Raw genomic sequence first — 23,621 nt, forward strand, 5'->3', positions numbered from 1 at the left:
TTCGCCAATATCTTAGCGTCACAATTTATAAGGGAGAGAGGTCTGTACGAATCGCATTCCATAGGCTCTTTCCCAGGCTTTAAAAGAGACGTGATTATCACCTCCCTCATTGATCTAGGCAGTATACCCACCTCAAGTGACTCCTCAAAAATTTCCTTTAATACCGGGGCCATTATATCAATATAGCATTTATAAAATTCCGCTGGCAAGCCGTCCGATCGTGTCCCTTTACCATTATTAAGGGACATAATAGCGTCCCATATCTCATCAACCTCAAGTGGAGCTCCCAGAAATTGCCTATGTGTGTCGATGAGCCAGCATAACGCCACCTCGTCTAAAAACTCTCCATACCTCACTTCGCCAGACCTTTGTGTAGTATATAACCTTTCATAATGTGCCGTGAACACATCTAATATTCCCTTCATATCTCAGCATGATCTACCCTCCTGTGTGCGTACTTCAAGTATATGTGTGTTACCCCTTGGATGCCTGGTAAGTTCTGTTAGTACCCGACCCGGTCTTTCTCCCTCACAATAATGCCTCGCCTGCCAGTGTTTACCCCTAAATTTGGCTTCTCTAGCCACCTCTTCCCCATATTGCCTGAGTTTGTCTCTAAACTCCTTGTGTATAGGCCCCATGTCTTCCCCAGTCATTCTTATTTCCAGTTCCTTCAATTCTCGGTCCAGTTTCGCAATAGTCCTTTTAATGTCTCGCAACACCCCAAAGCTCTTTGACATGCAGTACCCCCTAATCGTCACCTTAAACGCCTCCCAGATCGTGTCTACACTTGCAACAGAATCCCTGTTTCGGGGAAAAATTTCCGTGATCTCTTCTCCCAGCTCTACTCTGAACACTTCAGCCAGAAGCACCTTAGGCTACATGCGCCACATGGGTCTCGCCGTATCATAACCAGGAATAGCAATTTGAACCAGGACTGGACAGTGGTCTGAATATGTTCGTGGCAAATGAACAACCTTGCCTAGGTTAAGTGCCAACCCGCGAGACAGGAAGCAATAGTGTAGTCTAGCCCAGGTGTCAGCATGCGTCGTGAAATGAGTTCCTTCACGCATCCCAGCATGCACAAACCTCCAGCTGTCTACCAAAGCTCCCTCTCTAATTATACCTTGTAATACATCCCTAGCATGTCTATTATATTGATGAGAGCCATCAGATCTATCCAATCCTGGAACCATGGCGACATTGAAATCTCCACCCCAAATAATATGCAACGATCCCGTATTTAGTATCTTACCCCATATATTCGTGAAGAATTCTGGTGTATCCACATTAGGTGCATAACAATTAACTATTGTGACCGTGTCAGTGCCAAGCCTACCCCATATCAAAACAAATCTCCCGTCAGGATCTGTCATCTCCCCCATCTTCGCAAATTGAACTGTCCTTTTAATTAACACTGCTGTACCTCTCGCATACGCAGAATAAGATGAAAAACTCCTCACATTCGCCCATTTACATTCAAACGTGTCTTTAGTGCGGGGGCGGTGATGCGTTTCCTGTAACAATGCAATTTGTACATTGTGTCGCTCCAGATATGCAATCACCTGCCTACCTTTTCTGGCATCATTTAACCCCCGAACATTCCATGACATAACTGTTAGTTTGGTATCTCGTTCAGTGCCCGCCATCACGATACCATTCCATCGAATCTGCCTGCAACACATCCCCTCGGGGCTTTCCCCTCACATCCAACAGTGCCTCTACGTCCGTATTCCTGCGTTTATAAACAGTAGCCATACTGGTATATATGCAATAATCATTATTTGCTCCTGCCCAGCGAACTTTCCTCTGATATAGAATCTCCCCTAAACGCCACCCTCCCGCTGCCTGATTTACTCCATCTATGTCAGTTAGCTCCTCCTCAGTAGCCCTCTCTATAAAGTCATTCGGTTTATCAGTCTCAGAACAACTCATCCCTCCTCCCACCCACTGTGGCCACCCCAACTTGCCACTCTTCCCATTCTCCCCATCGGCCATTCGAACTTTAACTCCCGTCCGACTCTCCGGCCACCACATTCTGGTAAAAATTGGCATTACAAAGATTGTCATGTCATCAACTTCTATCTTCCTTGGCTCAAAAACCAGCATCCCTTCTCTATCCCACCTGGACATCCTCACCCTGTCCACTTCCCACCCTTCTCCTCGTGGCAACAGAATGCATGCTAAAACCTCCTGTCCTATATACAGACTACAACATCCACATCTAACATGTCCATTCTTGCAAGGCATCTGTGCACTAACTGTAATTTTTGATGAAGATGCACATAACATTCTGTAGCACTGCACAGTCCCATCCCACCCTCCCTCCCACTGAAGCAACCCCAACTTGCCAGAATTGCCTTCCCGCCCACCTCCCCAGTCATTTAATAAACTCCCCAACAACCATACAATGCCCAACATGATCAATGGGGTACGCCCTTCCGGGGTCACCAGAGGTTTGCACAGATCCACCCCCTTCGCCGCACCCATGCCCCATATGCCCGCAAGTGGGCCAGGACGACGGGAGGAGGGGGGGGGGGGTGCCTGGAATACATTACCACCAACAGTCCAACATCCGTCCATGTTGTTCTTGAATATCAGCATACATTTTCTACAATTCAGGCTGGCTTGAGGGGGTTTCCCCCCCCATCTTCCCTGTAGGTCCATCCTGTAAGGCAATATAAAACCATGTAGTATCATTCATCCTCCTCCATTAAATGTTCATCCTCCTGATTCTCTTCACCTTTACGTCGATGTTCAGATCTTGCCCTCCTTAGACCTCTCACAAAATCTTCCGCCTGTTGCGGATTCGTGAAAAAATTGTTGTTTAGCCTGGTGTGTCACTCTCAGCTTTGCTGGGTACAGGAGTGCATAGTCTATTTGAAGAGTGCGGAGTTTTCTCTCAACATCCAGAAAATTACGCCTCTGCTCCTGAACGATGGGCGTAAAATCCGGGTAAATGGAAAAACTGACTCCATCACATGTTAAGTTTTTATTGGTGCGGGCAATCCGTAAAGCTGTATCGCGATCACGGTAATTGAGAAGCCCTGCTATGATGGGCTGCGGCAGAGCCCCCGGTTTAGGTTGCGGCCCAAGCGAGCGATGTGCCCGTTCAACAATGAATTGTTTGGAGAATGCTGCAGTTCCAATTGCAGCAAGGAGTATTTTCTCCACGTAGTCCTCCATGCGTCCAGTGTTGGTGGATTCCGGTACGCCAATGACGCGTATATTGTTGCGTCGACTGCTGGCCTCCAACTCCTCATTCTTTGCAGCTTTGACTCTGAGGACATTATCCATTCTCGATAGTTGGGTAGTATGGGAGGCCACAGTGTCATCATTGTATGATATACGCCGTTCAGCCGTGGTAATTCGTTCCTCATGCACATCAATTTTCTGTGCAATGGCGTCCATTCTAGAAGATATTCGATCGACTTTATCGACTATAGTTGCGAATCCCTGCCTCATTTCTTGCATAAGCTGTTGAATATCGGAAGTAGAGGAGCTAGAGCCCGCTCCAGTGGCCATCGGGCTGTGTGCAGCCGTTTCTGCCGGTGTCTTCCGCAGTTCCTTTCTGGAAGATGCGGCGTCAAAGGACAGCTTAGGTTGTTTATTATCCTGCTTGCCCATCGTGGTTTTCGGATAGAGGGTTGTAGCAGTTGGGGAGGGTCCCCCTCCACTAGTATCTCCGGTTAGGCAGGAAGCGTTATTTAGAAACACGAATCCGGTCGGCAAGGTATCTCTTCGTACAGTGATCCGCAAAGCGCCAAGCAAAGCAATTTGGCGCAATCCTTCGAGACAGAGTAGGAATACCACCCCACTACTGCCTAATTTTAGAATGCCCGTTCTATGTTATCTGACGGTTGGAATGGTCTCAGCAGGAATCCGTGCAGCTAGAGGCAGCTCCCAGTCCACTGAGCTCCCCACTGACAGAGACAATCAATCCAGATAGTAGTGTTTCGGCGGTTCCGCCGTATAACACATTTTAAACGAGCTCGAGAGTACCTCAAGCGTCTTTGCGGAGAAGTATGTGTGTTCTAGCAACAGGGTGATCCCACCTGCTCAAGGTGTGCTACTTCAACGGGCTGCAGCCTATCCCCACCGGTCACTGGCGTGGATTTCACAAGTGCAGCCCGTATACTCAGCCAGCCCTGTCTCCTGTCTGCATATTGTCCTCTCCGCGACACTCTCCAGGCAATTAAAGCTTCCTGTCAACCATACTAGTAGTCCTTCCTTCTCACTCACAAGAATGTCCACAATGTAAGTGAGAGCGAGTTGTACCTCGCGTGTTATGAGCCTCCCCGAGCTCCCAGCGCAGTGTGGAGTGCCTCGACGTAGTCTACCCGATATGCCAAGCAGGCCGCCACTTCTCCTTCCCTCCTGCCAGTCAACAATGTCGTAACCGCAATGAATACCCAGGCCACTCATATACAGCTTCAGCAGCCAGCGCCATGGCGATCCCCGCTCCTCTCGGTGCAACCCGCCAAATCAGGTGTGAGTAGCCCACGTTTGTAAGGTCAGCAGGGGGGGTCTTATAAGCTGCTGTACTTTATCCTCAGATTTAGTCACAGGCCGTCACCGCCATCAAAGCCGCTCAGCAGGTATTCCGCTGTCCCTCCCCGCCACCTCCTGTGTGCCTCACCACATGGCTCTCGCCGGACCGATTAATCCGCCATCATCCGCCGCCCGCTGTATCGGGTAATACTGCTGGATCCGGCACCGGCAATACGTAGCGCAGTGTCAGCGCCTTCCCGGTCCTCTGTACTTCAGCGGCAATCGGCCTCCAGTGGTGTGCAGCGTCCCGCCCCTTGAGGCCTGCGCGCCTCGTGGCAAGCAGCGGTCTAGCGTGGGCACCAGCACCCAGCAGCGCGATCAGTGGAGCTCCACCGCAGCTCCCAGCTCCTCACCTCCACGCCTCTAACTGCAGCTCTGAGTATCGGATCAGCCCCAATTTTTCACTGAGTCTGCATCTCAGTATCGTCGACACCTGTATACCATTTTAACAGAGGTAGGTGTTGGTGGAAAAGGATAAATTTAGGATCACTTTTCCAGGCAGCAGGAGCCCCACTACAGTGCGGCCATTCTGCGTGTGCGCCCCCTAGCGCCTTGAAGCAGGCTCTTTATTGTTGAATTCTCAGCTGGTTGACAGTAGTTCTATTAGTTGATATATTTAGTCTCTCTGTCTCTTCCTACGAAACCCCACATAGCTAACTATCGCTCTCCTAAGCCCTGCCTTAAACGCATCCGTTCTGTTCACCCCAATGCATAGAATTGTCTTTTCAATCAAAACTGGGTAAGGAGTAATGACATTTAAAAATATGGTGCATGTTTCACATTGAGTTAGACCCCATACTTAAATGAGAATGTCATGTGGCTCTCTACAATTCCACCAACATTGCCTTGATTTCTCACCACACGATGCTGCCTGAAAGGGGCAGAATCTAGTCCTCTGTCCATATCTTAGTCATGAAAATCATACTAATGTGGTCTTTCCTTTTTTCCATCTAAAAACTGACCATATGATCTGACATTATCCAATAGAGGGTAAAAACAGACCACAGTGTGGGATTTCAATGCATGTAAGGCCATCAAGAATATACATTAAGATGGTCATGATCAGTGGACTAACAGCTACATAAAGTGTTTGGTAAAATGTATTATTTCTTTCTGATTTTAGAGTCTCTTAATCGAATATGCAGGAAGAAGGATTCTCATTATTGGAGGGTATATGCTGATGGCATTTTGGTGCCTCGTACTAACAGTCACTCTGATATATAAGGTTAGTAACTAAGTTTCAATACCAGATATTATCTAGCAGATATATGTCATACGAGGAGTTGTTAAAGACTTTGGGGCTGATTTAGAGTTTGGCAGATGCAATAACCCAGTCGAAAGTCATCTGAAAAAGCCGTACTTCAACATGAAGGTCCAGTTGCATATTTGGAGCTAGGCCGTTTGACAGACGACACTTCGCCAAACGTCCATTACAGCCAATGCATCTTTTTTTCCCCCTGTAAATGGAGTTATCTTCCTAAAAACTTAGAGGGCAATAGCTCAACCATATCTCCACCCGCCATATTGGGATATGGCATTCCGATGATGCTGTTATGAGGGAGCAACCTCCACACCAGAGATAATGGAATCAAATAGGGATGGCAGATGTATAAATAGGGTAAACCATAGCACAAAAAATTAAACCAATGGTTCAGAAAACATGTCCCTGTTGGTGCAAGGCATTGGCCTGCACCTAGCTACGCTTGAGGCGAAGTACGGCTATCCACCTACAAATCGAAGGTAGGACGTATTAAGATTTTTTTTAAATGTGTGCCAATAACAGACTAAAATGTATTTTATGTTAAATATATTTTTTCAATACAATACAAGATTTGCACACATAAATGTTTACATTGTTTTATTAATGTGCATCCACTTTAAAAAAACATTACCAATATCAAGTTAATACCAGTACATAGGACTAAATTCTGGTAACCCACAGAGTGCATGTTGGATATAAAAAACATATTACACAAGCTCCTCTGATGGTGTCAATTTTACATTTTTAAAGTCTGTAAACCCCTAGTAGAGTGCACTACCTATGCCCATGGCCTGCAAATTAAATTCCACCGGGGGCATGCAGCACTGATTGTGCCACCCACACAAGAAGCCCATTAAACATGCCTCTGGCCTGCCACTGCAGAGCCTGTGGGTGCAGTTTTACTGCCATATCAACTTGGAATGTAAAACATCTTGCCAAGCCTTGAACTACCCTATTTTACACATAAGGCATGCCTAAGGTAGGCCCTAGGACACCCATGTGCCCTGTATAAGTAAAAGGTAGGACACTGTCAATTTTTGTATGTGCTGGTAGTGAAAAACACCTGAATTCATCTTCCACTACTGTGACACCTACTCCTTTCGTAGGTTAACATTAGGAGTTTCGTATTACCCATTTAAGCTGTTATTCCTGATTGGAAAGGAGTAATTCTGTCATGTTTATATCTTTGGAATGGTAAAATTTGATTTAGCATTGCTATTTTAGAAATGCCACTTTTAAAAAGGGGACATTTCCCTGCTCTTTTAAAGCTCTGTGTACAGCAGCCCGTCTCCAATACACGTTTGGGGTGAGTGACAGCTTGACTTTGTGCATTCCTTTGAGACAGCCACACACAAAGGTTAGGCATGTCTGAGTGCATATCTGCATCCGGATGGCTCATTCTAGACAGGATGGGAAGGAGGAACTGGTACTTATATCTGAACAGTCAATGTACTGTACCCACAACCATTATAGATAGTCTGGAGCTAGGGCTGGGAAGAAAGGACTTCTGCGCACTTCTAAGACCCTACTTTGATGTCACCCTACTTCAAAGGCCCAAATGGGTATAAGTACTAGGTGTTTGGCCCCACTAAATCAGATACTTCTGGACCTGTAAAGAGCCTTTGTCAGGAGAACTGCTGTGCTGCTACCAAGACGGTCACTCTGCTAGACTGCTGCTCTTGAAGAAATGTTTCTCTGCTGCCCTACTGCCTGCTGATCTATGACTCTGCTGAGGTATAGCTGGACTATACCTTGAACCAAGAGTGATCGTCAAGGGCATGTTGGCTTGCCTCTTGTTGCTTGAGACTCAGGGATAATAAAGTCTCATTGCCTACTTCTGTGCCTGGTCCATTGGCAGTGAAGGTGGAAGCAGAGTGGAGTGACCTACAAGTTATCATTCCCATACCATCCACAAACCAAAGGGCTTGCTGAAAGGTTCAACAAGAACCTGAAGAGCAAGATCAAAGGCTGCCTAAGGTGTAATGGGATGTCTTCTTGTCATGCCTTCTCTTTACTCACAGAAAGGTGCCACAGAAGGGAGTAGGTTTCAGCCCCTTTGAGATTTTGTAGTATGGACACTCTGTAAGAGGACCTCTAAGTTTGGTGAATGTAGGGTGGGAGCAAGCAATGCATTGCTGCAGCTGCAGTGTGGGAAGATTGACGCATCCACTCAACTTCATCTAGAAACTAGATGCATCATCCACGGACCCAACGCATCTCGGTGCATCATCTTCAAAACTATTGCATTGCTGTTAGGTCCTGGTCCCCAGTCCTCTTTTGCTGACCATGCCCAAAATCATCACATGACACACCGGTAGTATAAAAAAGGAGTCCTACCCTTATGTCAATGCTTGTTATTGCTACCTGTGGGTTCCTGCATCCTGGCTCCTGTGTTTCCAGTTGATCGCTGTTGTCTTTTCACGGGCTCGTGTAAAGAAGAAGGAGAATTCCCTGTTGATTTCAAGTTTTTCCCTTATCCTTGATTCATTCCTTGTCCTAGTACCTTGTTTGTAGTATTCCCCTTACCTGCCTGCCCCTTTCCTTAGCGAGGTCTCCTTCTAGTTAGTTAGTGTCCTTAAGTTTAGTTCCCCTTCCTCTTTTCCCTTTCTTGCTTTTGGACCGTTGGGTGCGACTACGATAACATTCAGGGGCCCCTGTTTGTTAGTTGCCCGTTTCGCTGCTCTCCCGATTTGGAGACGCAGTGAATTACACGGTTGCGTGAGCGCTACCCGTCCGCCTCATTATGCGGAAGTGACGTTTTCGTCCATTCCGCGAAACAAACCCGGCTGGGTTTGTTTACTTTCTGGTAATACCGAGCGGATGAGAAAACGCGTCCTCGCCGATTCCTAGTCTCATTCCAAAGTACCCGATAGGCAGGGGTTTTTACGGGCCTGTACAAGTGGTCTGTTTTTTACCCTGCATATCCCTCAATCGACCTAACCATACACCCTTACGGAAACGTACAGTCCTTTAAGAAAGCCGCCTAAGAGAAGTTATCTTGGGTTTACAGTGACTGACAAACTCCTTGAAGCTAAGCCTGCTCATTCTTCCGGTAAGTGTATGTGGCATGATATGCTTGGATAATGGTCTTTTGTAGCAGAAGAAGGACTGGGGATTGAATAATTACCGTAGGGTGTACTTTGTGTTCCCCTTTTGCAGGTGCAGAAGAAGGAGGCGGGTGTTCCTTTTTAAGGCACGTTCTAAGGGTGGAAGGTTTGGTTACCTTTTGATTTCCACCCTCTTTTCTGGGTCAGCAGCTTACTCATGTGTATCATTCAGTGAGTGGCTGGTGAGTCGGGGAAGGGGACTGGACTATTCCTCGTTCCTGCAGTGTGTGGGTTGGGCAGGAGTCCAACAGAATAACAAGCCCACGTTATAATACACTGCCCGAAACTTGGATGGACGTAGAAGGAGGAGGGGCCATGGCGGGCGCGGAAGCACCCTCCATGAATGATATAATGGGGGCCCTTGCTGCGTTACAGGCGCAAGTACAGGAATTGAGACAGGAGAACGTAGGGTTGAGACAAGAGCTGGTAGCGGTAAGGGCTCAGGCACAGGCACAAAATCCCGTTATACATCCGGCTACCTTCCAGTATGGGGGGGGCAGGGCAGAGTAATCCTGGAGGAAGTACTCCTGTGGCAATTACCGTAAATTCCCCTGTTCCTGTTCCTCTGGCTCCACCTGAAAGGTTCCATGGAGACAGTGGGAAATACGGGATGTTCATGAACCAGTGTCAGTTACACTTCATATGTAGGCCTGGTGCGTTTCCCGATGATGCTGCGAAGGTGGCCTTTACTCTTTCATATCTGGCTGGTACTGCTGCCCAGTGGGCTATCCCATTAGTGGAAGGGAACGACCAGGTATTGAGGGATTACAATGCTTTCAAGGAGTTGATGAGGGGGTTGTTTGCCAAACATGCTTTCATGCAAGCTAGTGACTCGGAATTACTAAAACTGCGACAGGGGCGACAGGATCTTCTGACATATATAGCGTCTTTTAATAGATTGATTGCAGAGACACATTGGCCAGCCGATAAGCGGACTTCCTTATTCTATCAGGGTCTTAATGATGATCTGAAGGACGTGGTGTCACAAGTAGTGGATCCCCCGGAAGAGTGCGCCGCTTTTATAGACTTAGTGGTTAAATTGAACCATAGGTTGTCAGAGCGACGCGGTGATCGTGGTCGTTTTCAGGTGTCCCGAGGGAACTTCATAAAGACCGAAGTGAAACAGCAACCCGGTGAAGCCAAACCTGAACCCATGGAAATAGGAGGGGTCAGGGGGCCCCTTACACCTGAAGAAAGAAAGAGACGTAGAGATCAGAACTTATGTCTCTATTGCGGACAGGGAGGTCATTTTGCAAGAGAGTGTCCCGTTAAACCATCTGGAGCAGGTTATGGCAAAAAGGTGGCATATGTACAGGTGGAAAGACCGCTCCTGTCTGAGCCTAGTAGAGGTCAATATGAGGTGTTGGGGGCAGTGGACTTGGCGCCCAGACATTTTGTGATTTCGGCACAGCTTCTATTGGCAGATTATCAAAGGGTGCCTGTTTCTGTGTTATTGGATTCGGGGGCCACTGGCAATTTTATTGACATCTCCCTAGCTGAGAAGCTCGGCGTGCCTTGTCGGTATAAGAAACAGCCAGAGCCGGTCCGAGCGATAGACGGAACTGAGTTGTCATCAGGGTGTATCACTAGACAAACCATGCCGCTCCGCTTGTTATGTGATAATGGTCACTCAGAGTGCGTGGTATTCGACCTGATAGACGCGCCTTCCTTTGGATTGGTGCTAGGGGTGCCTTGGCTCCAAGAACACAATCCTAGGATTGATTGGGTACTCAGGCTTGTCACTCTTGATTCACATTATTGCTTGAAGCATTGCTATAGCGAGGCCAGTGGGGAGGTCCCTCCATTGTATTGTGCAGCCATGGAAGAGAACGGAGTTCCAAGACAGTATGTGGAATACGCCGATGTGTTTGATAAGGGTTGTGCTCAGAGTCTGCCACCTCATCGGTCGTTTGACTGTAGGATAGACCTAGTGGAAGGGGTTCCCTTGCCTTGTAGTAGAGTTTATGCTCTGTCTGAACCCGAGGAAAAACATCTCAAAGAATATCTGGATGAGATGTTGGAACTAGGTTTTATCCGTCCCTCTTCTTCACCTGTCTCTTCGGCGATCTTTTTTATTCCGAAGAAGGAAGGCACTCTGAGGGCGTGTGTGGACTACCGGACATTGAATAAGGCCACTATTAAGAACAGGTACCCTCTTCCACTCATCCCCGTGTTGCTGGATCAGCTCCGCAAGGCCAAAGTTTTCACTAAATTGGACTTGCGTGGAGCATACCATCTGATCAGGGTGCGGCCCGGTGATGAGTGGAAGACGGCTTTTAAAACTAAACATGGGTTGTTTGAATACTGTGTGATGCCGTTCGGCTTGTGTAACGCGCCGGCGGCGTTCCAGTATTTCATAAATGAGGTCTTGAGCGAACAACTGGATAAGACAGTGATAGTTTACTTGGATGACATCCTTATCTTCTCAGAGACCGGAGTAGACCATCACACTCACGTGCGACAAGTGTTGCAGAAGCTGCGGGAACATCGGCTATATGCCAAACTGGAAAAATGTCAGTTTGATGCGAAGGAGGTAGAGTTTTTGGGATTCCTCATATCCGCTGAAGGGATACGAATGGACCCTAAAAAGATACAGGCTATTTTATCCTTGCCAGTGCCCACTACGGTGAAGCACATACAGGTACTTTTGGGGTTCGCCAATTTCTACCGGCGTTTTATCGCTCACTTTTCGGACATTGTTGCACCAATGACCCGTCTGTTAAGAAAGAGGGTGTTCTTTGAGTGGTCCCCGGAGGCACAGGGCGCTTTTCAGTTACTGTTGGAGACCTTTACGACCGCTCCGGTACTGGCTCATCCTGATCCAGCGTTTCCCTTCTTTGTAGAAACGGATGCTTCAGCGTGTGCAGTCGGTGGAGTTTTGTCCCAGAAGGAGGGGGGCACAGGAGATATGCACCCTATCGCTTATTTCTCAAAAACATTGTTGCCGGCCGAACGTAATTATACAGTAGCGGAGCGCGAACTTTTGGCGGTGAAATTGTCTTTTGAGGAATGGCGTCACTATCTGTGGGGGGGCCCGTCATACCATCACAATCTATACAGATCACAAGAATCTAGAGTTTTTCAGATCAGCCCGGGCCTTGACACCAAGACAAATGCGATGGGTCTTGTTTTTTAATGAATATGATTTCATTATCACCTACAGACCTGCCGCTCAGCAGATTAAATCAGACGCCTTGTCCCGGATTCAAGTCGACCCGGAGGAAGTGAAAGCAGGGAAGGAAAATAGACCTATGCTTGATGGTAGAAAGATTGTGGGAGTAGCTTCGGTGGAAGAATTCGCTTCCAGGATAAAAGAACTGTTGCGCAATATGGATTTGGCCCCGTGGTTGCAATTGTCTCAGGTGGTGGCTAGAGAGGGGTTGTTATATCAGGGGGATAGGTTGTTCATTCCCCCCGAGTTGAGACAAAAGGTGGTAGAATGGTGTCATTCGTCCTCTTTAGTTGCGCACCCAGGAATTGGGAAGACAAAGGAGTTGTGCCTGAGGTGGTTTTGGTGGGATACGGTGGCTCAGGATATCCAGAAGTATGTGACAGCATGCCCTGTTTGTGCCATCAATAAGCCCTCACACAGTAAGCCCTCGGGCCTTCTGCAGCCGTTGGCAGTACCCCCTTCCCCGTGGCATACTATTAGCATGGATTTTGTTACGGACCTTCCTTGGTTTCCGGCTTCACTGTTATCTTTGTGGTCGTAGACTTGTTTACCAAAATGGCTCACTTTATACCACTCCGAAACATTCCCACAGCGAAGGAGATGGCATGGGAGTTCATGGTTTCGATAGTGCGGTTGCATGGGTTGCCCACAGCAGGCATCTCAGACAGGGGGGCGCAATTTGTGTCTCATTTCTGGAAGGAGCTCTGTCTGGTGCTTAAGATGGATATACGGTTGTCATCTGCGTACCATCCCCAGTCAGATGGGCAGACAGAACGCACCAACCAGACAATGGAACAGTTTTTGAGGTGCTTGACTACGTCCCTCTCGTGTGATTGGGTGAGGGCATTGCCTATTGCGGAATTCGCTTATAATAACAGCATACACTCGGCCTTGGGCATGACACCATTCTATTGCTCTATGGGATACCATCCTAGAGCCCTAGCCGTCCAACCCACTGGGCACATGCCAGCCATTGATGACATAAGTAAACGTTTAGGGAACATCTGGGAGGTGGCTAGGGGCAGTTTACAGGATGCTAAGGAGGCAATGAAGGTACAGGCTGATTGCCATAGAGTTCCGGCCCCTGGTTATAAGGTGGGCGATCAAGTATGGTTGGCTTCACGTAATCTAAAACTACCGGGATCACGTAAACTACAACCCCGGTATGTAGGCCCCTTCCCTGTGAGTCAGGTAGTCAACCCTGTGGCGATGAAGCTGTTACTGCCCTCGGACTATAAGATCCATTCTGTGTTTCACACCTCATTGCTGAAGCCCTTTGTTCCCTCAGACCAGGTTCTGCCCCCACCTGCCCCCATACTAGTGGATGGCGAAGAGGAGTTTGAGGTACAGGCCATTCTTGATTCAAGGCGGAGAAGGGGTAGGTTGTATTACCTGGTGGATTGGAAGGGGTATGCCCCGGAGGATAGGACGTGGGAGCCAGCTGGAGGTGTACACGCGCCTCGGCTGGTGAGGTTATTCCATAGACTGCATCCCCGGAAGCCAAGACCTGTGGGGAGGATTATCGGGGGGGGTACTGTTAGGTCCTGGTCCCCAGTCCTCTTTTGCTGACCATGCCCAAAATCATCACATGACACACCGGTAGTATAAAAAGGAGTCCTACCCTTATGTCAATGCTTGTTATTGCTACCTGTGGGTTCCTGCATCCTGGCTCCTGTGTTTCCAGTTGATCGCTGTTGTCTTTTCACGGGCTCGTGTAAAGAAGAAGGAGAATTCCCTGTTGATTTCAAGTTTTTCCCTTATCCTTGATTCATTCCTTGTCCTAGTACCTTGTTTGTAGTATTCCCCTTACCTGCCTGCCCCTTTCCTTAGCGAGGTCTCCTTCTAGTTAGTTAGTGTCCTTAAGTTTAGTTCCCCTTCCTCTTTTCCCTTTCTTGATTTTGGACCGTTGGGTGCGACTACGATAACATTCAGGGGCCCCTGTTTGTTAGTTGCCCGTTTCGCTGCTCTCCCGATTTGGAGACGCGGTGAATTACACGGTTGCGTGAGCGCTACCCGTCCGCCTCATTATGCGGAAGTGACGTTTTCGTCCATTCCGCGAAACAAACCCGGCTGGGTTTGTTTACTTTCTGGTAATACCGAGCGGATGAGAAAACGCGTCCTCGCCGATTCCTAGTCTCATTCCAAAGTACCCGATAGGCAGGGGTTTTTACGGGCCTGTACAAGTGGTCTGTTTTTTACCCTGCATATCCCTCAATCGACCTAACCATACACCCTTACGGAAACGTACAGTCCTTTAAGAAAGCCGCCTAAGAGAAGTTATCTTGGGTTTACAGTGACTGACAAACTCCTTGAAGCTAAGCCTGCTCATTCTTCCGGTAAGTGTATGTGGCATGATATGCTTGGATAATGGTCTTTTGTAGCAGAAGAAGGACTGGGGATTGAATAATTACCGTAGGGTGTACTTTGTGTTCCCCTTTTGCAGGTGCAGAAGAAGGAGGCGGGTGTTCCTTTTTAAGGCACGTTCTAAGGGTGGAAGGTTTGGTTACCTTTTGATTTCCACCCTCTTTTCTGGGTCAGCAGCTTACTCATGTGTATCATTCAGTGAGTGGCTGGTGAGTCGGGGAAGGGGACTGGACTATTCCTCGTTCCTGCAGTGTGTGGGTTGGGCAGGAGTCCAACAATTGCCACCACTGTATGAAGAAAATTGATGCATCACCATGACTACGCGTTTGACATGTTGCTCAGCTGCACTGCACATTTTGCTGTTACGAATAGTATTAACATGTTGTTTGTTCAACGGGCCTGCATGGCTCCTGTATCCAGTCCAAGCTCCATTCCAGTCAGCCTGAACTATTGACTTTGCCTTGGTCCAGTGCAACCAGATATCTCCCATAGGTGCTTATAGCTTCTAATGCTATTTTTACAATTAATCTTTAAAAATACAAAGCTTTACTTCTACCCATTGTATTTTTGTCATTTTGGTCTTGTTTTATTTATAACATCATAGCTATTTGCTAACCTGTTGTGGAGTCTTTTTATGCTGTTTTGATTGTGTTACTGTGTGTTGTGTTGCACAACTACTTTACACATTGCCTCTTAAGATTAGCCTGACTGCGCTGTGCCAAGCTACCAAAGGGTGAGCGCAGGTTAACTTTTAGGGTGTATCTTACTTACCCTGACTAGGATTGTGGTTCCTGCTTGAAGAGGATGCATACCTCTGCCAACTAGAAACCCTATTTCTTACATAAACTAACTGTTTTCTTCTATTTATAATGGGAGCTGGTCAACTTCTAAACTCTTCTCTAGTCAGAGACAGCAGTACGATTACATTTTTCATAAATTAGCCTGTTCTAACAACTGTTCTGAAAAATGCGCTTTGTAGTAACACATTTATACATCACACCAGCTACTGTGTTGTACTTACTCCTGTTTCCTCTTTTCACAGTGTTATTATATTTCACTGTGTAACACTGCCCACTTTGACTTTACTTTATGTTGCATATACTACAAATAAACATACAGCTCACCCTTTTCATTCAAGTGAAAAAGTCCACAATTTTGTATAGCTGCCCCATGCTGTTCTTCACACCCACAGTTGCTGTTAAAAAATAAATTCATGGTTCGCTTCTGTGGACAATATTTACTTATTTATTTATTTATTTATTTAGAGTTTTGTATAGCGTGAACAAGACCCTTGGGTATCAGAGCGCTTCACATTACATGAGGTAGTTATAGTCTGTATAGTTGTAGCAACTTTCACAACATTAAGAGGTAGGTACATATATGGCACATAAAATGAAAATATCAGAACAAATTTCTACAAGAATATAAAGTATATCAACATAAGTAAAAACCACGTCTTAGTACATAGCACAATATAAAGTGTAACTGAATCCAACAATCCTGAATGTTTATTTTCTGAGTCTGTTTCAATTTCCTGTCAATGAACATGCCTTCTGTCTTCCCATGTTATGACTATGGAAGGAATTTACTCATTAGGAAGATCTTAGTTTCCCTCTTAAAGGATATAGTGTTTTCAATCTTTCTAATGTTTGAAGGAAGTGAATTCCAGATTCTAGGTGCTGCTCCTGAGAAAGCTCTGTCGTAAGTTTTCTTCTTCCGGAAGATGGCTGGTCTCAACATTAGCTCCTTTGTGCTCCTGGCTGGTCTGTTCCCTCCCGATAGTTTAATTTTCTGAGCAAGGTAGTTGGGTGTATTGTGGTGGAGTGCCTTATGTGTTATGCTTGCCATTTTTAGCTGGATTCTCGCTTCGTATGGAAGCCAATTTAATGCCTTCAAGTGTGGCGAAATGTGGTCAAATTTCCTTGATCCAGTGATCAGTCTTGCCGCTGCATTGAGACATGCCTTCAGGGGTGCTGTTGAAATTTTTGGTAGCCCCGCTAGCGTCGTACATCCATATTCAATCCTTGCGATAACTAGAGACTGAACTGCCAGTTTGAGGTCTGCTTTGGATATGAATGGTTTCACTTTTCTGATGTAGTTCAGATGGTAGCGGGCGCTTTTTGCCATTGTGTTGATATGGGATTTCATGTTTAATTTCTCATCTAGTGTAATTCCTAGTGATTTCGCTGAGCCCACTAGGGTAGGTGTGCAATTTAATGCTGTGATCATATTGGTCCATTCCTTCACTTCTGTGTGTATCTTCGGTGGGGATATTAGTAAGAATTCCGTTTAGTTTTAGATGGTTGTCAGCTAGCCATCGTAATGCCAATTTTAATGTCTCATTCATTCTCCTGATGTCTTCCCTGGATGTGATCTTGATATATATCTGGGTATCATCCGCGTACATGTGGTAGGAGATTTTCGACTTTCGGAGGATTTCAGTGAGTGGTTCGATGTAAAGGTTGAACAGTGATGGCGATAATGTAGAGCCTTGTGGAACTCCAATTGAATTAGGGCATGCAAGTGAGAGTGATTGGTTGACCAGGAATCTTTGCGTTCTATTCTGCAGGAATGATTCAAACCATTTTAGCACATTTCCAGCCATTCCCATCCTGTCATGGAGTCGTTTCAGTAGTTTTTCATGATTTACCGTGTCGAATGCTGATGATAGGTCCAGAAGGATAAGTATACATGTTTGATTCCGGTCCAGTGCCTGTAGTGCATCATCGACAATATGCAGGATCGCTGTTTCTGTGCTATGTCCTGTCGTGAATCCTGATTGGCAGTCGTCTAGTAGCGAGAAAGTAGATATGTGTTGACTTAGTTGCTTTTGTACGCATTTCTCTATGAGTTTGGCAAGTATAGGGATGTTGGTCACTGAGCGAAAGTTGTTTGGATCTGCTGGGTCCGCTGTCGGTTTCTTGATGATGGGGACGACTTGACCTGTTTTTAGGCAGTCTGGAAGGATCCCTTGTGATAGAGAGGCGTTTATTATTTTCGTCCAGATGGGAATTACAATGTGGTTTATTTCTCTGACGCATTTTGATGATAGTGGATCATTATAGTGGTTGTTAGGTTTGATGTCGGATAGTGTTCTGGCTATGGTATTTTGATCCAATAGTTTGAAGTTAACCCATTGTGCCTTGTTTTTAGTCCTATCAAGGGTGTTTTCTACGGTGATATTGGGATTCTGTCTGTCCGTATTGCCAATGTTTTCAGCCTCTTTCCTGAGCTCTCTTTCCAACTTGTTTGCCTTCTCTGTGAAGAATGTTGAGAATTCTTCACAGTTTATTTGCGTTTTTGTGGTTTCTTGACTGGTTTTAGCTAATTTATTGGATTGTTGTTTTAGAATCTCGAATAATTTCCGAGGTCTGTTTTTGGCGTTATCTAGTTCAGATCTGATAAATTCTTTTTTGGAGTTTAGTATCTTTTTGTTGTATTCGCTTCTTATTCTTCTGAGTGATTTCAGTTCGGGCGATGATGGGCGTTGTCTCCATTTCCTTTCCGCTAGTCTTAGTTTCCTCCTTTCTTCATTCAGTGTTTCATTGAACCATGGGTTTTTTGTCTTCTCTGTGACTTTTCATTTTTAGTGGCATCGTAGTGTTGACTATATTCGTTACTGTTTTAGTGTAATGATCAGTAAGTTCCTCTACGCTCTGCAGGTTGTTTGGTGGGATCAGTTTCTTCTCACAGCTTTCAACTAGTAATGCAATATTCTGGTCTTTCATGTCTCGCATCCATTTATTTTGTCTGGTGGGTTGTATGGTCTTGTCCCGTTTCAAATTGTTTACAGGAAGGTTATGGCATGGTGATCTGACCAGTCGCACGGCTCAATTGATATAATTGAGGTATTGTTCGTTTTTGATATTATCCAGTCTATCGTGCCTCCTTTTTCGTGTGTTGGCTCTGTGCATGCTTGGTTAAGATTTAACTCTGTAAGAAGTTCTTTCAGAGCGTTGACCTGTTTGTCGTGTTTGTCATTCCAGTGTAAGTTAAAGTCTCCCAGGACGATGTTATTAGTTTCTGAATTGGCTTCGGTGGTGATGATTTCCATTACCTTGTCTATGAAGGTAGTGTTATTACCTGGAGGGTGGTAGAGTGCATGTAGATTGCATTTTTGATTATCTTCTGATCTTATCTTGAGATTTAGGTGTTCACAGGATTCAAGCGGTTCTGTTGGAATTAGTTTGACTTCTATTTCGGATCGATAAATGCAGGCGACCCCCCCCCTGACTTTTTTGGCCTATCGAGTCTCACAATACTATACTGTGGGGGCACTAGTAGGTCCATATATGGAGACGAGGATTCTGATAGCAACGTTTCCGTCAGAATTGTCACATCAATTTCTTTGTTCATGATGAGATCAGCTATGTCTGATGCATGTTTTGCTGCCGACCTACAGTTAAGGAGTAGGCATTTTAGAGGTTTCCCCGTGTTCCGTGTGATCCCGTTCTGTGAGTTCGCAATTAGTTGTATTTGTTGTAGGTTGTTAAGATTGGTTTTCCTTTCATTGAGTCTTGCTGTTCTGTTAGCATCGATCCGGACTGTTTTGATTTTTTCCCCTCTAGCTGTGTCCGTGTTTTCGTATTCCCGAAGTAAGGTTAGCGTTACTTCTTCCGTTAGCTGATTGAGTTTCCTGTCAGGTCGATTTTGCCTGTTTGGTAGGGGCAATGCCATCTTATTTCCCTCTTTTTGGAAAATAAGTAATGCTTCTTGGATGAGTTCGACTTTTTTATGGGTGCTAACTGTGATTTCAAGCATCTTTTTCATCTCTTGGACCGTGCCTAGAATACTGCCCACTTGTGATTGAAGCTCTTTGAGTATTCTTCGAGTTTGGAATGAGGTATTAAGTTTGTTCATTTTCCTGTTTCTATGCCCTTGTTTTGGGTTTCCTGGTTTGAGTTTTGATCTCTTCCTCGGATCTCTTCCCTTCTTATCGATAATTTTGTAGTCTGCTCCGTTTCTGATCAAGTCTTGGACAGCCGAGTTGTCTTCAATAACATCCTTATTTTGGTAGTCTGCTCCGTTTCTGTTCAAGTTCAAGCCTTGGACCGCCGTGTTGTCTTCGATATCATCATTACTTTGGTAGTCTGCTCCGTCTCTGTTCAAGCCTTGGACCGCCTTGTTGTTTTCGATATCATCATTACTTTGGTAGTCTGCTCCGTCTCTGTTCATGTCTTGGACCGCCGTGTTGCTTTCGATATCCTCATTAATTAGGTAGTCTGTTCCGTCTATGTCCATGTCGTGTACAGCCTTGTTGTCGTCTATATCCGTAATTTCAGTGTTCTCATTTGGTGTCCTATTCGCCGGCGATGACCTGTCCATGATGATAGGTGTCGATTCTTCCCTCTTATAGGGTTTCTGGGTGGCATTCGCAATCAGCGTTTCCACTGCAATTCTTCCTGTGTCCTTTCTGGTCTTGTGGAGTTGTGTTGAGTTTTCCATCTGTGAGATTTCCCTGTTTATGTTGGCACATTGTGTGTTCAATTTGGTTTTTACTTCTTCCCTCCTCAGCTGCGATCTTCTTATTCCAATTTTGACCTCTTGATTTGTTGGGAGTATTTGATCCTGGAGGTTTGTGTCTGGAATGCAATCTGACTTGGTAGCTCTGTGATGGTCTATGGTGTGATCTTGTGTGTTCGGGTCTGTATGGGAACTTGTCTTTATTACGCATCCTTTTAAGGTTGAAAACAGGTTGTCAAATTTGTTTAATTCGCTGTCCGTTGCTTGTATGAGCACTATACCGTTCTTATATATTGTTATGCATAGGTCCGCTCTACCTCTAGTTGATGGTTGGCTCTTAAGTTTTGTGCCATGAGGTATGTTAGTTATACTTTTTATGTTAAGCCTTTCTGTGATGATATTGCGCCATATCGCTGTTCTTCTAGTGAAGAATATCAAATCATTTATTATAGTTCCTTTATCTTTGTTATAAGATGGGTCCAAGACTAGCGTGTCTGGTTTTTTTCTTAGTAGATTATGTTTGAACTTTTTAGCTGCGTTCTTAGATAGATTGGAAGGGTATTTGATGATATGGGCGTTCGTGCCTTCCCGTTCTAAGTAATGGTCCATCATATTTTGATTGGTATGGAGTGTGTTTGATTAGATGTATATGTATATTACTTTAGTTTTGTCTAGTTTCTACGTCTGTGATAACCTTCTAGTGACCTTTAGTCCTCCGATATCTGTATTTATTTATTCATGATTAAATCGCGACTGGACTCTGATATCTTTTAATGATTGAGAGTTATATGCCCTTCTCCCTATTCAATTCGGCTATTGCGAGTACTTTCAAGATGTCCGCCACAGTAACAGTCTTTTTTGTGTGGTAACAGTCTTTTTTCTCTTTCTATTGTAATACTAGTCCTCTTTCTCTATCTATGAGCTCCTTCTTTCTTTCTCTTTTTCTCTCTCATTGTCCTTTTTTCATTTCCGATTTTTTTTTCCACTTGTCTGTGAGCTTCTTTTTCTTTTCTATATCCTTATTGTCCTTTTTATTTTATTTTTTTCATTTCCGATTTAATTCTTTTGTTGATTTCCTCGTGTTCTTGATTCTTTTCCTAATTTTTCTCTCTGTTGATGTTTTCCTCGTACTAGCCTCTACCTGTCCATTTTCGCCGCCATTTTAAGGTCAGGCATGCCGTTGTTGACTCTCCGGTTCCTCCCGTTAGAGCCTTAATCTCCCTCTCCTGATTTCTGTTTATTACCAGTGTAGTGTAGCAGTGGCTGTGTGGATCTGCTTTGGGTCGATCATCGCTCGCTTGGCACTTTAACGGTCTCTCACCTCCGCCTCTCCCGGAGTCCTCCGCTACTGTATGTCTCCGCCTCCCGGCAGCACCGTGTGCCGACGCCTCAGCTCTTCTTCGTCGCTCCGCTCATTCGTCCCTCGCAGCATCTCTAGCGCCCTCCGGTTCCTGTTTCCGGCTCCGATCTCGCCATACCGCATTCCCTTGTCGCAAGTCGGATCTCTGAAATCGGCGCTCCTCTCCAGATGTGTCCGCCGCGGCATTCATCGGTGTTCCATCCTGGGAAGCACTGGTTCATGTTCCCTCTGCACCCACGATGTTGGCCGACCGCTCGTGGATGTCCACCGCCGTCTCACCCTGCTGGATATCTCCCGCCTTCTTCTCAATAGTCCTCGGTATGTTTTTCTTCCTTAATTTCCTTATCTTTTATTCACTCTTCTTCTTTTCTTCTTCCGGTCGCTAAGTGGATGGATGGTGGTGGGTTGGCAGGGTTAAAACCGGGATTTTTACCGTAAAGGCTATCCCTAACCCTGGAGCTCCCGAGTGGGGCTCCTACCTGATAAGGTTCTTTGTGTAGCTCATCTTCCACTGCGTTTGCTACCTGTCTAAATATTGGAATAAAACATCACCTTTCTCCAAGGAACTATCAACATTACCAAGTGAAAGAGTTGAATGTAGGCCTCTTTTAAAGTTATTGTTGTTCCTGGCTCAACTCTAACTGACACTCCTCGCAGAGGAGGGAAAAATACCTTACTATCTATATTAAAAACATTTGCTAAAATATGCTTCATGTTTTCTCTAGATAGTCCCTATTATGACAGATTAATTTCATTTTAATTGAAGCAAAAATAAATTGCTGGAACACCTACATTTTTAAAGATGTATGACAAATATGATTCTTACTTCCTGTAATGATGTATTCTTTTCCAATACGTGCATTTTCTAGTTATAATCTACAATTACATTATCTTCTTCTTTGTAATGCTGTCATGAAGTTGCAACTTAATAAAATAAATGTAAAAGATGTACAATCCCAGGGTCTTGTTTTACATACATGCATACTGCCCTAAGGGTTAATGTCTTATGAATATTCTAGTTCTAACTGTCTAAAATTGTGTAATATAACACAATTATTCGAGTAGTGATGCTAATTCTGTGAAATTACCATATTTTGTATATTTTTAACCCATATTCTTGGCATTTTGTTTTTGATGGCTGTAGAACTATGTGTACTTCAACCTTACTAACCAGTGGTAAATTATCAGTGCCCTCCTTTTAAAAATGTGTGAATTGTTTTACTACTAAGTAATTGAACTTATAAGTCCCTCACTTTTTTGGAACAAAGTGTACACAGGCCCTGTCAGTTAAATGCCACTACAGCACCGGATGGGGTCCCAATAGACCTCTTCCAGGACAACTATGACCTTTGGGTTCGATTACTGACCAATGTTTTTGACAACATAGCAATAGTAGCCCCCCCTTCATGGAAGACAAGTATAATAGTGCCTATCTATAAAAAGGGGGACAAGAGTAGCCCTAAAAAGTACAGGCCTTTTTCCCTTTTAGACTCTGCCGCGAAACTTATGGGCCATCTGCTTTTAGCCAGAATAGAGGCTTGGGCAGTTGATAAGAATATATTAATGCAAGTCCAGTATGGGTTTCAACGGGGTAGGGGAGCTGTAGATCAGTGCCTCAATCTTTCACTGATCATTGATAAATATACAATGGCTAAGGGTGGGAAAATCTATCTTGCCTTTATGGACCTTTCAACAGCATTTGACAGCGATTCCCATCCAAAACTCTGGTATATCATCGAAGAGATGGGGATCAACCCTCCAATGATTTATTTTATCCAGCAATTGTACTCGGAGGCATCAGCATCGGTTAGATATAGGAAAAACGGGGAATGTACCCACCTTTTGAGATTTTAAGGGGGGTAAGACAGGGCTGTGTCCTCGTGCCGTTCTCCAGCTATACAAACAGCGTGGGGAATGCCCTTCTGGGTGTAACCCCTGATCTCCCCATGTCTGAGTCTATCCAGCTCCCAATTGCTGATGGCACAGTCCTTATTGCCAGAACAGGGATAGGGCTACGTCGCCTAATCACCACTTATGCCGCCTTTATGGATTCCCTTGACCCTTGACATGAAGGTTAACCAGTCAAAATCGTTCTTAATTATTGCCGGTGGGAGGGGTGTCCACGTAAAACTATCACACCTCCACAAAGAATCAGTATAAATTGAGGTGGTGGAGTCGTTCCCCTATCTTGGAGTGCTTTTTGAAAAGAATTAAACATGGTCTAGACTAATTGATGCAAGGGCCATGGGAATGGAAAGGAGTCTGGGAACATTAAAAGCATTTACCTCCAGGCTGGGCAGGAAACCTTTGGCTACTGTTAGGCAGATTTATCAAGCTAAAACAAAA

The 23,621-nt window shown here is 45.3% G+C and overlaps 1 protein-coding gene across 1 annotated transcript in view; it reads left to right on the forward strand.

Annotated features, from left to right (window-relative positions):
- LOC144792329 (solute carrier family 2, facilitated glucose transporter member 11-like) overlaps positions 1 to 23,621 on the forward strand; it is a 594,529-nt gene that overhangs the window by 381,512 nt on the left and 189,396 nt on the right. The window contains exon 10 of the mRNA XM_078667287.1: positions 5,672 to 5,773. Coding sequence (XP_078523413.1) covers positions 5,672 to 5,773 — 102 coding nt within the window. The remainder of the gene's footprint in view (positions 1 to 5,671; positions 5,774 to 23,621) is intronic.

Source organism: Lissotriton helveticus, chromosome 11 (assembly GCF_964261635.1).
Source record: "Lissotriton helveticus chromosome 11, aLisHel1.1, whole genome shotgun sequence".
NCBI classification, from domain to species: domain Eukaryota; kingdom Metazoa; phylum Chordata; class Amphibia; order Caudata; family Salamandridae; genus Lissotriton; species Lissotriton helveticus.